The sequence below is a fragment of the Lampetra fluviatilis genome, chromosome 5 (genome assembly GCF_964198595.1).
Source record: "Lampetra fluviatilis chromosome 5, kcLamFluv1.1, whole genome shotgun sequence".
Taxonomy (NCBI): domain Eukaryota; kingdom Metazoa; phylum Chordata; class Hyperoartia; order Petromyzontiformes; family Petromyzontidae; genus Lampetra; species Lampetra fluviatilis.
Window position 1 is genome coordinate 2700887 of NC_136279.1, and position 17343 is coordinate 2718229.

The window sequence follows — 17343 nt, forward strand, 5'->3', positions numbered from 1 at the left end:
AACAACTAAATTGAATCACGACGTTTCAGGCGCAACACAAGCGTCCTTCTTCAGGTGGGGACAACGTAGCGAAAGCACAACCGCTTAAGTGTGTCTGTATGTGATTTAATGTAGTTGTTTTGATTTTTTTTACTCCTATATAATTGGCATGGCTTGGTGAGGTTTTCATCCAGCAGCAGATTGGCAAGGGGCTGTAAGTGATCATTTTTAATACGGACTGAATAACTTAAAATGTCAGTTCGTGATGTCGTATGATGGATATACGAGGGATATGTTTGTTTTAAGTGCGTGGCTTGGGGGGTACAACATTTTGGAGAGAAAACACAACTGGTGTAATTAGTTTTTCGCACTTGCAGACATACACACGCAATTACCGAGATCACATCGAGAGAAAACTTAAGAAATACTGTACACGGCGTGGTAAATCAACGCCTGCACGTCACACGTGTCGCCTACACTCGGAGCCGTTTAAAGAACGAAACATTTGATTGTATTCCAGCGATGCAAGCAACCAAAACACGCTAATTGTATCGAGTGCTGACATCGCCATGCTGTGACCGACTGCCCACAGAGTGGGCAAAGAGGTGTGAAGGAGCGAGAGAGGGGCGTTAGGGATAATTCGATATTAGCTACATTTATCACGGAGTGTACGAAGCCTACACTCGGGGCAACGGTTTTAAAATCACTCGCATATTGATAAGAGCTCGTTCTCTGGGAACATTACATTTTGACTTGCTCTTTCTTGAGGGTAAATTGGGGTGAGGAGAGACTCACGACAACACTTTTGGGGTGCACCGGCCTCTCACGTAACACGCGAGACATTTCCCCAACACTGCCAGGAGATCCGGCGTCGTCATCAGCCTGAAATTTTCCTCCACCAACGATGACTTTGACTTCAGGCAGGCACAGAACCCCATAGAGGGAGAGGAGGGAATGTCGGCAGCGGTTATTTATACAGCTCAATCTACTCCCTAACCCAGGGACAGGGCCATCCCAGATGCCGGGCTGCAGATAAGCGTGCGAGTTAGCAATTATACAGCTCAGACAGGGGAGGCGAGATGGGGAGGGGATAGATCCAGCGTAGAATTTGCTAAGCATCGGATTTGCGATTGATCAACTTGACAATTGATCATTTTCGTTTGATTTTGTTGTTGTTAAAACGTGGTTGGAGATGTTTCCATTGGCAACAGTGGTGAAATTGGCGAAACAATTTGTTTTGACAATTCGATTCCTACTTACGTCTTATGGCTAATGCCAGCGATATATTGGAAACCTGTCCTGTGCCTCTCTTAGGTCGACTAGGCCTTAAATGAGTTGTGTGATAGCATCAACACTGTGGAGACAAAGGTGGCCAGGAATGGTGCTCACCACACCACCCGCTCGTCAACTGTGTGGGCCTTAATAGGTGCTCGCTAATAGCACCTGACCCAACAGTATATGTAGACCATATAGGCAAAAATTGGATTCGGTGTTAATAACCAATTGTGTTGCAGGAAAGAATAAACTTATTACTCTTGGAAATCTTGAAAACGCCGAATGAATGAGGAAACAATATGTATTTGTACTGGACTGAGAGTACCTCGAAACGCAATGTTCACTGCTAACCTCTTATTCGTCCAGTCTCTGGGACCCACCCTGGTTTTCTAGGTATTTTTCTCTCTTTCGGCAGCAAATCATGTTTTCTGCAGAGCTAGTCGTATCCAACTAACGTTTTCAATGGGCCCTTTTTTTGTTCCTACCAAACTGCAAAAGTAGAATTTGCTTTTGTTGAAAGAAGCTAATTTAAAATAAAAAAATTGCTTTAGTCAACAAGCCTTCGAGATTCACATATAGATTCTGGGCATGTCCCCCTGACTTCACATTTTCCTGCGATGCCAGCACTGCCACTTTTTCAAACGATACCATTACATAACCGCGACACGTAGCCACAAACAAAACAAACCAAAAAAAATCACCTTCCACAACGAGATTGGATTAAGAAAGAAATGACAAGAAACTGTATCAGTGGATTAGGTTTTTGCTATAAATAACATTCCGGCCGAGAGCTATGCACAACACACGACCTCATAATTCATTCCTCTTTGCAAAGTACACGCTGCCTCTCCTATGGTAGATACTATAAATTATCTTGAAAGCTGCCAGTAGTTCGGCTGATTCAATCACATCTCGCTTTCTTAGATAAGTGATCTTTGGCTGACTGCAAATGCGATAAGACTAGTTTTATACACAAACAAATTGACAGCCGCAAGTTCATTCTCAGTTTTAACATTTAGGACCTTACCCTCTGGTTAAATGGACTTGCAGATTGAATCCCTTGGGTTTCAGAGGCGTTTGGCATTGGCAGAAGTTTGACTCAGCACTGGTAGTCAGCACATATGGAGTTTTCTGCCTGCAATGTGAGCAAATGTTTTTTTTTATTAATGTGCCGATTTTTTCTTTTTTTTCCCCAGAGTGCTTTCTATGCACGATTTCATTCTGTCACTGGCCCCAAACCTCGTCACACCCCTTGTGCAACGTAAAGGGGAAATGCTCGTCATTGCCTGTGACGTGCGTCCCAAGATCTGTCGTGCAGAAAAATTTGGCTGAACCCCCACAATCCCAAAACCGTTCGTGATTCCATGCAACAAAAAATCTCCTCGACTCATTTGCCCTGTGAACATGGCCTGGCGCAAATGGCTTTTTACCCTGAGTACACGGTTGCACGCTCCCCCTAGAAACAATTTGTCTCAATAAGAACTGCAAAGTCTAAACGTAGCTTTCCTTATCTGCAATTTATTTTATAACGCTGCTGGCATAGGCAGCGGTGCACGAAGCACGATTGACAAAACAAAAAAACTCAACAGATTCATCAGTAACGATGCCTTAAAAGAAAAATGTATAATAGACGATGTTTCGGGCTATTGCCCGTCTTCATGCTATGGACAAGGGCAGTGGTATTGATGAATGTGTTGAGCGTTTTTTTCTCTCTATCTCTTATCTGCAAGAAATTGCAAATTGCAGAAGGAGTCTGTTATCACCTTTCTCTTAAGGAAAGATGTAATCTCAAAGAGAAACAGCTGTTGTCTTGTAGATACAAGATACAGGGCTGGTCGAGTTCATCATCATGGCACTCCCGTGATTGCACTCCCATCCATATTCATACAAAGTTTCAAGTTTATTTTTGTGTATTGTTTAACTAGGTGAGAACTCAAGAGACTGGGATCATAGTCTCATTTGCGAAAGTGACCTGGGGCACTCAATGTGAGAGAAGCAATGACGTAACATAAAGTTTTCTAACGCAGCAAGGAGAAGTGAGTGGAAAAGAACCATAACAGAACTTGTCACGGTTTTTGTCTCCTTAACAAAGCCTAACACTCACAAGACACACAGCCAGCTCTGCAAGATCTCCTTGTGTTTAGAACTTAGTTTTTTTTCCTCTTAAACTCTGATAAGCTGGAGTGCAGCAGTGGCGCAGTGGTGAGCGTACCTCTATGAATCCGGCGACCTGAATTGTTCAATTCCCAGCCTTGCACGGCACACACGCGCCCGTACCACGCAAGTCAGAACTTCATTCCCGATTGAATGAGGACTTGCGTGATTCCTGCACCGCATGTGTGCGGCGCAGCTTTGCACCGCATCGCAGCGGAGCTCTCAGCTCTCGAGAACGATTTGCTCGATAAGCGTGAGCGGCAGGACGTGCGCGACTTGTCGATTTCCACGGCAGAGTCGGCTCAACAGGAGCCGGCAGAGGGAAGGGGCCACTGGCTATAGCTGCGGCAGCGAGTTGGCCGATCAATCGCCACCACCGACTTTCCACTGCTCTCAATGCTTGAGGGTTTCATCCTGCACTCGGAGGAGTCGCCGTAAATCAGGACGCACACTGCACAGAGACGCGACGTACGTGGCACGGTCGTCCACGTGCGGTGCGAAAGAAGATCAACGTACATCATCCACACGTACGGCCCAAAGCGTGCACGGTGCAAATCGCAGAAGCCACGTGCATGACGCAGGCAGCTTCCAGGTGCGCTACCCCCACGCAGTGGTGCCCACAGCCACGGTCAGAGTCCAACTCCAGGCAGCCGGGCGTACGGCAGCTACTGGGGTAAGCTCACCGATGGTGCCCGCTGCTCACGTCAGGTTACCCAGATGGGGGGGGAGGGGGGGGTGGAGGGGATTCGTGGCGAAGCCGTTCGGTTCTCGCCTGCAGATCGGCTGCCAATGCGTGGCGCAGTGCACGTGGTGCTTGCCATGCATTAAAACAAAGAATCATATTTTGCCGATTATATATATCTGCATCGCCAGTTTAGGCAAGCAACCACAATTGAGTGGCGTTATCTTTCCATGATGGCAATAACACGACATCGCGCAGTTCTTTCACATGTTGGTGAGGCGTATATTTATTCCTGACGTTCCACCCAACTCCCAGCTCTGTTCACTACACAGCGTAATAACTCTCCAATGGCTCTTAACGCTTGGCTTTAGTCGCGCGTACATCAGTTTAGTCCTCGCAGTCACCCATGCTTTCTGTAGCTGGCAGGCTTCCCTGGTCTGGGCAGCATTGTTTCTGAGTCCCACAGCACACACAGGTGCTTAAAGTGACCCTCCTTGTTCCTCGACCACAAGGGCCTTTACGGCAAGGAAAGATGCCAGTCAAAGGCCTCAGCTCCATTGCTGTGTTCCCACGACCACCGGCGTGGCAAGCCGGACCCTGTTCGTGAAGCCGAATCCCCAGGGCGACGTTACCGGGTCGAGCGAACTAGAACATAGCCTGCGTGGGCCGCCTACGCTGCGCTGAGCACATCGCTCTCCATAGGACGCCAATGTCAGCCGCACCGCCCTCAGAGAACAGTCGTGGTGTCACGGGGAGCAACGCAGAACAGACGACCGCGCCAGTATTTCCCTCCATCGGCGGAGGGGAGCGGGGACAGGGAACAGACAAATGAAGGAGAGGGGTTGAGCCCACGGAGTTGCGAATTAGAACGAGGCCGGAGCCGTTCCCTGAACGTCCCCAGACTGGCCCGGCACGGTTCAGGTCTGGTATTTCAGTGGCTGCTGGAACATAGACAATATCCGCTCCATTCTACACAGCATCTCCCTTGGACCAGTTGCAACTCAGAGACTTAAGAAGCACAATGTCCCATGCGCAAAACCACTGGAGGCTTGTGTGCACAGCGCACCATTCCAATACATTTCCACGTAATATTAGCCCAACACCAAAGACATTAATTAATTTGTGGTTCTGTGGCCTCACATTTGACGGCTGCAGTGCTGCATCGGCAGGCCAACAACCTCTTCTGCTGCCGATGCCATGTCGAACGGACCGGGCCACTGCTGATGCCTTCGCAAGCCCCTACACTGCTCACATGACCCCCCACCACGCCTCTCCCCAATAAGGATTTGCATTTAAATGACACTTAGCCGCCCGCAGTATCTCAAAGCGCTTTACAAACACGCTTTGGGAATTTCACAAAACAAAAGAACGCGGAGAGATAAGTTAAGCTAAAACACAATAAAATAACGTAATTGAAAAAATAACAGGCAAGAGAGGAGGGGGATGGGGGGAGAAAGTCATCCCCACTCGACAATTCGAACGGTCCACGAAGGCCGGGCAGGGGACGCGTGGCTGTGGGAAAGTGAAGAGAACCCGACGCATTTCGATCCAACGCTTCAAGCTCAGCTCCCCCCGGACCCCTTCCACGCCGCTGATAGGAAAGCCCGCGCTGGACGATGCCAGGGGCCGCCTCTGCCGAGTGTGATTTAGTGCAATCACACTAAGTGACGCGGCAAGTCGTCATTCACGAAATGCAATCTACATGGGGTAAAGAAAAAAAACGCATGGCACGAGGTCTCGTGACCCGCAGGCCCCCCCCCTCTCACCCAAGGCGGCTCTTCCTCGCGTTGCTGTGAACGAACGCTGCCTGATGCGCAAATGGGAAAATGTAAAACTGTTGGTCGTCCAGAACAGACCGTACAACGTATCACGGCGCAATGCCCCGATGCACAAATACGAAGGAGACGTCACGGCGATGATGACACACCCATGATGCGGTTATCTGGCTTAACCACCTGAATGTGAAATTGTCGCTGTTGTTATTGTTGTTCTGCATCGACATCAATCGTACGAAAGAAACAAAGGAAGAAAAACGTTACCCGGTGCATAGAATCACGCGAATGTGTGAGGTCACCACCTCCCACACGCTTGGGCCCCGAAGTAGGCCGTGTGGCAATTACATTGCAGTGGATTTTTTTTGTTTTATCAAAACATACTTTGAGAAACATACAATTTTCTAAACGGGATTTTATGAACCGCGTTCTAATCGCGTGGCGGGTGGGAACAACGGAAACGGTGAGAAAATAACAAGATAAGCGAATAAATTATGCACGACAGACCTCCCATTGTACAATGGGCTACAGCGACCATCAAAAGCCCCCCAAAGGGCTCCAGGCCATTTTTTTCACATCCACCGCATTGCGATAGCTTTCCTCGCCATTTAATTAACGCCACTAATAATTCACGGGGTGGGGGGGAGGGGGGAGCGGTGGCGCAGCGGTTAGCGCACGGTTGCTCTGAACTCGGCGACCCGAGATTTCACTGCTCCGCGCGTCGGGTGCCGGTCGGATCGGTTCAGATATCGCTCGCCACAGACGTCAGCTGTGGCCAGGCATCAAACTCTGGTCGCCAGGTTCACGGGGGAAGTGCTCTCCCCACAGCGCCACCAGCTCCTAATTATGAGTGATTTTAATGTTTGAAATATGTTTGGATATGACATGCTTGACTCAACCGTCGAGACTCACAGCTCATCCGCAAGGGTGCCTTGGCAAGATGGCAACCATACGTCAGTTCCACATAGAATTTACACAATATAAAAACACACAGCACATTAACATTGCATGCCAGCGTAATGTATCATCCTAGGCATTGTCCATACTCTGCGATGCGTTCCGTGCAACGGACACTCACAAACGAGCTGTCCACCACCCTCAATGGAATTTTTTTTATCAGGTTGAAATATTTTAACGGTTAAAAATATCTCATTTTCAGAAATACACATTTGTAAGTGGAAAGAATGGCGTGAAAGGGCTTTAAAAATGTGTACGTCTTTACATTTAAAAATGAGCTTACCGGCAAGACGTGAAGTAGCATAATGGACACATCTGTGAAAAGGAGCTGTATAGCTCATTGGATTCCTCCAGAATATATAAATATTCTGATTCTGTTTACTCCTCAGGGAAGTCGACTGCAGTTTGCTTGTGCTCTGCATTAACAACAACAACATGCTGCCATATTGATAAGTGTGTGTGTGTGATTGTCATCGTGACAATTTCTCCCCCACCCCCAAATTCTTTTATCTACCTCTCAATTGTTGAAATAAATAATCATCATTACACACGTATGGTCGCGTAGGTCAGGTCGCAAGCAATGCGCCAGTCGGCTCTAAAATAGTGAAATAATGAGCACACATCGATACGCTGCGTAGAAAATCCAATCCTTGGTGCTTCAATAATCATGCAATGTGCCATTAAGAATTGTTTTTTAATTGGTTATTTCTTCTTCTAGGTAGGAGGCGGATATTCCCCTCTAGGTTCGAGAGAAAATTCTACTTCCTCTCGCCAAACAAAGCGACACATTTTGTTTGCATGCGGGGAGTCACTCGGCAGGCCCCAGGGTGCAGAAGGGGTTCGTGGGTGGTATCGGGATGGGAGTGCGGGATGGCGGAGGAGAAGGGGGGGGGAGCCGCCGGGTATGGAGGAGATGTAAGAACATGAATCTATAGAGACTGCGATTGACGAGTGTCGTCTGCGAATCGAGGGGCAGCCGTGGGCTCCGAGTGGTGAGCGTTGGTGGTTGAGTGTAATTGACGTCGGTGGTATGTTTTTAGGCTACGCGTTGGCGCGATGTTAACTCCCTCGCCTGGCATGCAGGTCGTGGGTTCGATCCTGACCTTGACACCTGTACATTTGGAGTTTGCGTGTCTCTCTCCCCATGGTCGCGTGGATTTTTCAGCTGGTCCTCCGGTTTTTCCCTCCACATTTAGAATCGACATCACATTATTTGGCTGCTATACATTTCCACGTGATAAGCCACTTCGTTGAGCTGTCATATGTGGCCAGGTAGCTTCTGAAAAAGAGATGTGTAGCTCAGTGGAGCCTTACATGGTGAAATACAACTTTACAAAATAGTTTAGTTTAGCGGTTAGAGTAAGTGGTGAGCGTGATTGGTGAGTGCAAGTGGAGAGTTGCGCGTGTGCAGTCGCGATTATTACCAGCGGTGAGTTACCGAGTCGAATGGCCCCATTCGTGCGTCAGTGCAGCGTCTTAAGTGCCCAATAAGTGGCGAGCGCTAATTCTTCCTGATTGATATAATAACAACGAATAATTGATTTTATTTACGAAAATTTCTAACTGCTGAGATTTCATCTGTTCAAATTATGTTTTTTTTTTTATATTAAACAAGGCTAACAAGCGTGGATTTTTTTTTTAAACCACAAATTGCGTTTATTTGCTAACACGGAGCCAAACCAACTGTGCTCTCGTGGTGTTGCCATCGCGACGTGAAGAGCGGAGAGGCCAGACTCATGGACAGGATGGAAGTTGCCACGCAAATGGAGTTGTCCACTTTGCCGAAAGGAATGATTTCGTGCCTTGCCAAACTCCGTCTTTAAAGAGCCAAGGAGTCGCTTTAACTCCGCAACACAGGAGCACGATTGCTCCCCTCTCGTGCGCGCGTGTCCCTGTGTGCGTATCCACACTGCGCTATGAACCTGGAGACCTGGGCTCGACTCCCGCTCACGGCCAACACCAGTGACGATTATCTGAACCGGTCCTGGGCCTCCCCTAGGTCGACTCAGCCCGAAATGAGTACCTGGTGCGGTGTGTAAACATCGCCACTGGGGAGACAAAGGCGGTCGGGCGTGGTGCTGGCCACCCACCCCCTCGTGTGCCGTTCCGGCCTTCGTAGGTGCTCGCTAACAGCACTTGCCCCTACAGTCTGTCAAGGCTATACGGGGGATCTTTATCTTTATCCACATTGTTCGCTCCACCCAACCGTTCGCCATCACCTTCATCCCTCTGCCAGATTCCCCTAGTCGACACACGACCGCGGGCGTGTGTGCTCACGATATCCCTGCATTTGGCTTCAGGTCATCTTCTGCGATGTCAACAGCTAGACTCCATTGGCGGCCCCCCGACCCAGTGTTGGAAATTTCACGTTCCCATGGCGGTGACCAGCCTCTCGTAGTTAATATTTACGTCACGTAATCTGCAGTGTTGTATAGATGCAATTGATTATTGACACACAAATTCAACCGCGATAATATAGTGCATTCATGGTAATAATAAAAATAATACTGTGGGTGAAGCAATGCCACAGTGGTTAGCACTATGAGCTGAGGGACCTGGTTTCATTGCCAGTCACGGGCAACGTCGGTGACGAGTGATATCTGAGCAAATCTAGGGACCATTTGCGTCTCCAACCCCCATGACCGACAGGGTGTGAGGAGGCCTTCATCCAGTAACGGATTGGCAAGGAGCTATAAATGATCACTAATTTATTTGTATATTTATACGGCCTAGTACCAGATTTTCACGCTCATGAAATGGACAGAACACATCGCCTTGGTGATTCGCCCCATTGTTGTTGACTTTACAAAAGCCTGGCTGGAAAGGAGCATTCATCAACACAAACACAAGGGCAGGCTTATAAGAACAAAATGCAACATTGCAGAAATTAAAATGTACTTTCGGGACTTTTCGGTGGAAAGCATTCAAACGAAATCCGTTCTGACGTTTTATATTTGCAGGAGATGCGGTCGATGTTTTTGCAGTTCGGAGCTTCGGTGCAGCAGCATTCGAACATCTTGATGCGCATTCTGGAGGAGTATGACTGGAACAGCTTTTCCATCATCACCAGTTTCTACCCCGGCTACCACGACTTTGTCAACCACATTAAGCACATCACAATCAACAGCTACTTCGGCTGGGAAATTCAGACCATCGTCTCCATCGACGTGAAGAAGGACGACGACATCGCCATCCGCATGCAACTGAAGAAGGTGCACACGCAGGTCATCGTGCTGTACTGCTCGAGGGACGAGGCCGAGTTCCTCTTCCACATGGCCAACAGCGTCGGCCTCATGGGGCCTGGCTTCGTGTGGCTGGCCGCTGGCTTGTCGGTGGAGGACGGCGAAATCATTCCCCTCGGCTTCCCCATCGGTCTCATCACGGTCGCGTTCAACGACCTGGACTACAGTTTCTCGCAGCGCATGGCGGATTCGGTCGCCATCATCGCCTCGGCTGCCCAGCGCACCTACCAGGATTACGGTCACATCCCCGAGGCGAAAACGGGCTGCGACTCGCAGCCCGACGAGGTGCCAGAAGAAAACAATATATTTTACGAGTAAGTGAGCGGAGAGCGTACACGCTGCCACGGCCTCGTAAGCCGTTGATCACCGCCCGCGTGTCGTTCCCTCGAAACGTGAGAGAATCAGTGCTTTAAAATCCCACGTAAATGTACACGTCGTTTATGATTAATGACACACGTGTGAAAACCACTGCGGCGCAGCACCTCCGGAGTACGTGCACAGGGAATGTAAAATTGCTATATACCCGTGTGTACAGGTTTAGACTTGCACGCGCACCGGCTCATTTGTGTCCTCATAGACCGCCAAGTGTGCACCCGGATTCATGAGACAGACCTTGACGATTGGCCACAAGCTGAGCTTCCACAGTCAAACAATCATTACCCCCCTTCCTGTCGCGCTCTTGCACTGATTGTGTCATTAATCAGGTAAGTATTAATGAGACATTAGCTCACGCGACGTGTTATTTTTGATCGAAATACAGATGTAGCCATAGTGTTGATAAGAGTAAATGACGGTGGGATTTCCGCTATTTCGATCGGTTTGAGTGTCACTTGATTTCATATATATATTTGAAAATACCGATGTCATATTTGGATTCTGCACACCTCAACAATAATAATAATTTAATTTTATGTTGCGTCATTCATGCAATTGCATCCCACAACGCTGCACATCAATTAGCCAGTCCTTTATACAGATAATACAAAAAGAAAACCCCCACTACTTAGCAAATAAAAAAAAATGCATACATAAATAATGAGTAAATAACTACACATCACGAGAAAATGATCATCACCGAGAAAACAAATGTAATACATCCGTATGCTTAAACAAACCTTCATCAGCCTGGGTAGAAATTATTTTAAAACGTTACATGGTTTGCTTCCTACATTTGGGAGGCCCCGAATTTGACAATTTTGCTTTTCTGATTTTTGTAACGTAAAAAATAAACAAAAAATGTTCCAGATTTCAGCTTCCTACCCATTTTAGAAGAGTGTGATTGTTACTATCATACACTCACTCACAATCGTATATATATTCGATTTTTTTTCTATGACTGTCCAATACAACACCGCTGATATTTCCATAGAGGAAGTCAGTCATTTGCAGAGGAAAACAGGAAAGCCTTGAGCCTGGAAACGAAAAATAAACTATTTTTATTTTACCAGGTAAGGCCCACTGAGCTATATAGCTCTTTTTCAGAAGTAATTTGGCCTCAAATGATAGCTCAACGAAGTGGCTTATCACGTGGACATTTATAGCAGCCAAATACTTTAAACTCATGTTTCTAAATGTGGAGAGAAAAACCGGAGGACCTCCTGAAAAGCAGGCGAGGTAGGTAACATCTCGTGGCGGCGCCCCTGGACTTGAACAGCTTAGAGGATTAAGCACAAATAATATAATCAGAGGCGTCGTACGGTAGAGTGTCGTAGTGATTACTAACACAAGCCGCGATGGTCATTGATGCAGAATATTGATTTGTACCGCCGTTGAGTGTAAAGCGACGGTCACTGACGCAGCCCGGGATTCATTCGTTCCTCGTGAAGTTTAGCGGCGGTGACGTTGGCGTCTGAAGGTGCTGGCGAAACGGGCTCCACTCTGGTTGCATTGAGTTTTCGTGTCATCTTCTTGGTTCTTTCGGTAAAGTTACGTAGAAGGGAAATAATAAAATAATAAATATATAAAATAATATGATATAATTTTATTATGTTTTATTTCTTGGTTCTTTCGGTAAAGTCACGTAGAAGGGAAATAATCAAATAATAAAAGAACCAAGAAGATGAATCCCTGCAGTCACGAAAGCTTTAAATCGAAATTTTTCGTGTCATGGCAAAGAGCCAGCCGCTCAACGGCCGATGACATCCACACCAAGGGAATGGGACCCTGGGTAATCGTGGCCTTGCCGAAGGCTGATGAGCTTCCAGTTTTCCATTAAAGGGATTCTAAAATATACATTAACTTATAAAATACTTTCTAAATAAATAATTTGCGTAAAAGATTTAAGCGGACTCACCCCATCTTGTGTGTCGTCTCTTAACCTGTCAATCGCTTGGTATCATGGGAAGAATTGTGGAATCCATTGTAATTGTGTTGTACTGTAGTATAAATAGAACGATTCACAGATTACAGAGGGATGGGCAAGAGGAGTTTGACCATCGTAAATTCCATCAGAAAGACAATCATCCGCAGAGAGACGCACATCCAAACGGGAAACAAAATCAATAATTTGACTTTCAAGTGGTCAGACAGCAACAGCATGCCTGATCTACACCACTTGAGGCAGCGCTGTTTGAACACAAGGTTGAAACAACGCTTTCCAACTTAGAATGAAGGAATTGCCTACCATGAAAAAATGTTAACGGTCCTGTTGATTTAGTTCACTTTGTTTAATCAGGCAAGAACTCAAAGAGGCCAGGATAGAATCTCATTCGTAAGAGTGACCCCGGGTCAGCAGAGTGACAAAAATAAATAAATAAAAACTGAACACAGCAAGGATAATAAAGCAAGGTCAGAGAAGAACCACCGCACTGCAGGAGAAATGAAAATGACCGCGAAAATGGCCATTAATATTCATGACAATAAATGCTTTCCTGTCAGATAAGTTGTTGGCTCGGTCGTATCGCATGTATTTTTAAAACCTTCATTGTAAGAATAAGTTTGAAAAAAACATGAAGTTAGGGAAATCATTATTGCGGTAACATACCACGTGTGTGAAAAATGACCCAAAGAGCCCCAGAGGCAAGTCAAGTGGTGTTGCATGTAGGGGAAGTATGGACAATTAAACCGCTTACATAGGTGTCAACCCCTTATCAGTGCCCTACCTTATTACAGACCAATTCAGACCTTATTGGTCGCCCTTATAAATCTCAACGTTTATCCTACAAAGTCCCATCACAAGGGAGAAACACAAACAAATAGACAAAACATTTTTTTGCCCATATTGAAACGGCTGTACGCCCTGAAAACTCAATTTCCCTGGCCACGAAAACGGGTAAATCATATGGGTTGACACGGTATGCGCTTAACTGGCACCGTGTGAAGAGGATTTCATCCAGCAGTGGATTTACAAAGGATTTGTAATTTAAGAGAATAATACGATTTTTTTCTCTCAGTGTGGCGCTATTGAGGATGGCTACTGTTGTTTTTGTTTGGCACCGGCCAAGTCCGTAAGTGACCACGTGGCAGCCTCCAAACGTGGAGTGGAATTGTTCCCATCCAAAAGCACGTGGCACTTGACTCGTGAAGCTCCATTCGTGCGTCACGAGGCAATTAAATCAGATTTTGAGACGCGGCAGTTGACATTGATTCCAATTTTTTTGTGTATACTGGAGGTAGTTTTTATTATTATTTAACGATTCAAATATAATGCACGGATTAATATAGTCAAATTCCAAGGTGATACTGTTTTGCAAATGTGTTAAAGATGGTATGGTACTATATGTATGTAGTGGTCGGATGGCTTCTGAAAAATAAGCTAATAGCTCAGTGGGCTTTACCTGCTAAGATTAAAAAAAAAATTTAGTTTCAAAGTATTTCAATATTGTTTTTTAAGTGATTTGTTTACCTTTTCGAAACTTTGCACTCCTATCGTGTTTTTGTTTTTATTGGTTGTTGTTTATCTTCTTTGGGTCTTTCGATAAAGCCACGTAGATAGAAAAAATAATAACAATGCAATGATAAAATAAATACAAATGAAAAGAAAGTAATTCTTTGGGTGTATCGGTAAAGTCACGTAGATAGAATTATTTTTTCTATCTACGAATATGAATTCCTGCAGTCACAAAAGCTTTAAGTCAAGAGATTGTTGTAACGTTTTGACCCCGTGCCCCTACTAGGACGTCTGTGAGCTTTATAGCTCATCGGATTCCTCCTCCAGGAGAAATAAATATTGTAAATTCTGTATTTATTTTTTATTATGACGACAATGATGATGATGATGTTATGACGCATGCATTCTCACCATTGCAGGTATTTGATGAATGTAAGCATCTTAATGTATTTTATGATGTTGACGATGATGATGATGTGAATTCTCACCGTTGCAGGTATTTGATGAATGTAAGCTGGCACGATAAAGACCTCTCGTTTAAACGCGACGGCTACCTCGCCAATCCTCCCATGGTGGTGAAAGTTCTCAACAAAAAACGCACGTGGGAAAAGGTGAGCCGCTCCTCCACCTTGTCGCGTCCATCCGCACGAACTGGATACACGGTTCTAAACAACATCTCCGATAAAAAAAAACAAGAATAGCTTCTACCCTTTCTGGCGATAAAACAGGAGGCGTTAAGATGTTGAAACACCAAATAGAAACATTTTTCAAGGAATCAAGTCTTCTCTCTCTCTCACTCTCTGTGAGCGACGTCAATTCCTCTAAGACGTTGCTGATTATTCATTCTCGAGGAATCCGGTGAGCTGTAGCGTTCCTTTTCATGGACGTCCAGTGGTTCCAATTCACCTCTCTTCCTGTGATATTTACTCAAGAGATTTGAATCAGATACTCCTCCAAGTCTGCCTCCAATCGTTCAAGTAGCTTTTTGGTGTAACGCAATTCGCCACGGATTCAATAAACGCACAGGCGTATGAAACGGTTGAGTGAATCGCAGCTGACGTTGGCTGACTATGATATACCGCTAATACTTGCTAATTCTACAAGTAATGGCTGTTGTGCACCAGTTGTTAATGATTATGATGATGATACAATCACGGTAGTTGTGAAAAATGCTCAACTCATTAAAACCTCCTCATGGTGATTACACCTGTCAAACGTGGGTGTACGACTGGAGCCACACCAGTCTTGTGCTGCCACAAAGCTTCTGTGATGCATATCTTGGTAGAATAAAACAAATAGTTTAGTTTAGAGTGATTTGCAGGTCATTTCTCAGCATTGGGGGGGGGGGGGGGACGTTTTGGCCAAAAGCAGTTTCCATTTTGTGTTGTGGGTTTAGCTGTGGGAGGAAGCCTGAGGACCCGGAGAAAGCCCCATGCCAAACTTGGGAGAGGAGAGAGAGATCTTCCACACAGGGACGCACCCGAGTTGGGAATCGAACCCAGCCCTGTCTAGCTGCGAGGCGCGAGCGTTACCACTGCCGCCACCTTGTGCAGTTATGATTTATATAAGTACATACTCACCTGTACGTACGTATTTAAATGGCCATCAGCTTCTTTCCCGGTTGTTCTCTCAAATGTCCAGCTCTTTTGACCCCCGTACCATGGCAGGCGTTGTTACTCTCGCCTCAAACGCCCGTCTCTTAAACATCTCAGCTCTACCTTCTTGCACTCTTCCGGAAATGATTTACGCGGTCCATAAACCCCCACCGATGCTGCTACGCAATGCCCCGCACGACTACGAAGATCCCCCTTCGTTCAGCAATAAAACACGGTTCAGGGTTCAGGAGGTAGAGCGATGCCTCACAGCGTAATGATTTACACACTCGGGTGTTGTAGCATTAATTCGCAATCAATAATGCACTGCCCTTTGATGAATCGCTGCTGATTGAGGCCTAATCACGTCGAGTTGGTAGGCCATGGTGGTTGTTTGACCATACTTCACCTCGCTCGTCGGTGCATCTTGGTGGCGCCCGGGAGGGAGGAGTCTAGGGCCAGTTCAGGTTATCGCTGGATTCATAGCGAAGTGCAGTTGCTCCTCCCCATTGGCATATTCTGTTTAATTCGTGCATTGTTGTTTGCGTGAGTTTAATTCCCTTTCAGAAGCCACATCATGCAGAATTCATAAAATGTACACATGGAACAATGATAACGATATGATATGCAAATGTGGTAATTTCACCAAGCCGCACCGACCAGTGTTGTGAAGTATGGTCACATAATCCTCCCCCACCCCTCCATGTACGTTAATTGATGATGTAGTGGATAGATACATTGTGCATGTTGACGATTGACGATGATATTGCGATTAGCTACGTACGGTGCGAAAGAAGTTCAAGATACATACATATTGTTTTCAAGTTATAGTATTTCCATATTCATATTAATGTGTCGAATTTAACTAAATGTCATTCTAAATAGTAGAATGTTAACAACGTGTGTGTGTGTGTGGCCTGCAGTAATGTACGATTACCATACCTGTGGAACGCTTTCACAATTAGAACTTTCAATATCCAATCACAATGCAAAATTATTTCCAGTTGATTACGGCACTGCCAAAAAACTGCTCCAGGCACGTGCAGTTTAGTTATAATATTTCAATAGCATTTTCCGCGTGCAAATCTCTACATCAATACAAATCAACGCAAGCCTCCCGTACGTCACGTGACTTCTGTGTGGCCACGCCCGCCCCCTGTGAAAACAGACGCCGCTCTGTGCAGATCACTCCTGCTTGCTCCTTCCTTCTCTCTCTCTCTCCCTCTCATCATCACCCTCCTCTTATCTCCCTCCCCCCCTTCCTGCCCGGCTCTCCTTCCCTCTTCCTGCTGCTCATCTTGAGCTGCGCCCTCTTTGTTCTGTCTTGAGGACTTACATCCTGTCATCCCTTCCCTTTTACATTCCCCTATTCTCTATCCATTCGTTATATATCATTGACTCCCCTTGCTGTGGTGACGTGCCACGGGTAAACGGTGTTCACACACTGTTATGTGGGTACCGTATAAGCGTTCTGACCATGGCTTTGGCTCGCAACAATGGTTTTCGTTGACACGCTCGTTCCAGGTCGGGATGTGGGAAAAGGACCGGCTGTCGCTGAAATACCCTCTATGGCCACGCTACGAGCTGTCCGAGACGACGGTGATGGACGACCGCCACCTGAGCGTGGTGACACTGGAGGAGAAGCCCTTCGTCATCGTGGAGGACGTGGACCCCCAGACACGCATGTGCATGCGCAACACCGTTCCCTGTCGCCAGAAGATCAAGCTGTTCAGGTCAGTCCACGGGCCTACGAAGGAGGGCCCACTGCCCACCCCCCCTCCACCAAGAACGTCACCTCACGCAAAACGCGCGATGTCGGTGCTAATGTTTGGACGTGCGGTTGGGGAACGTTTGCCCCAAC

General features: G+C 46.5%; 1 protein-coding gene across 1 annotated transcript in view; it reads left to right on the forward strand.

Annotated features, from left to right (window-relative positions):
* The window catches only part of LOC144932309 (glutamate receptor ionotropic, NMDA 2C-like), a 66319-nt gene that overhangs the window by 19806 nt on the left and 29170 nt on the right, over window positions 1–17343 (forward strand). The window contains exons 4-6 of the mRNA XM_078856249.1: window positions 9780–10375; window positions 14387–14501; window positions 17007–17215. Coding sequence (XP_078712375.1) covers window positions 9780–10375; window positions 14387–14501; window positions 17007–17215 — 920 coding nt within the window. The remainder of the gene's footprint in view (window positions 1–9779; window positions 10376–14386; window positions 14502–17006; window positions 17216–17343) is intronic.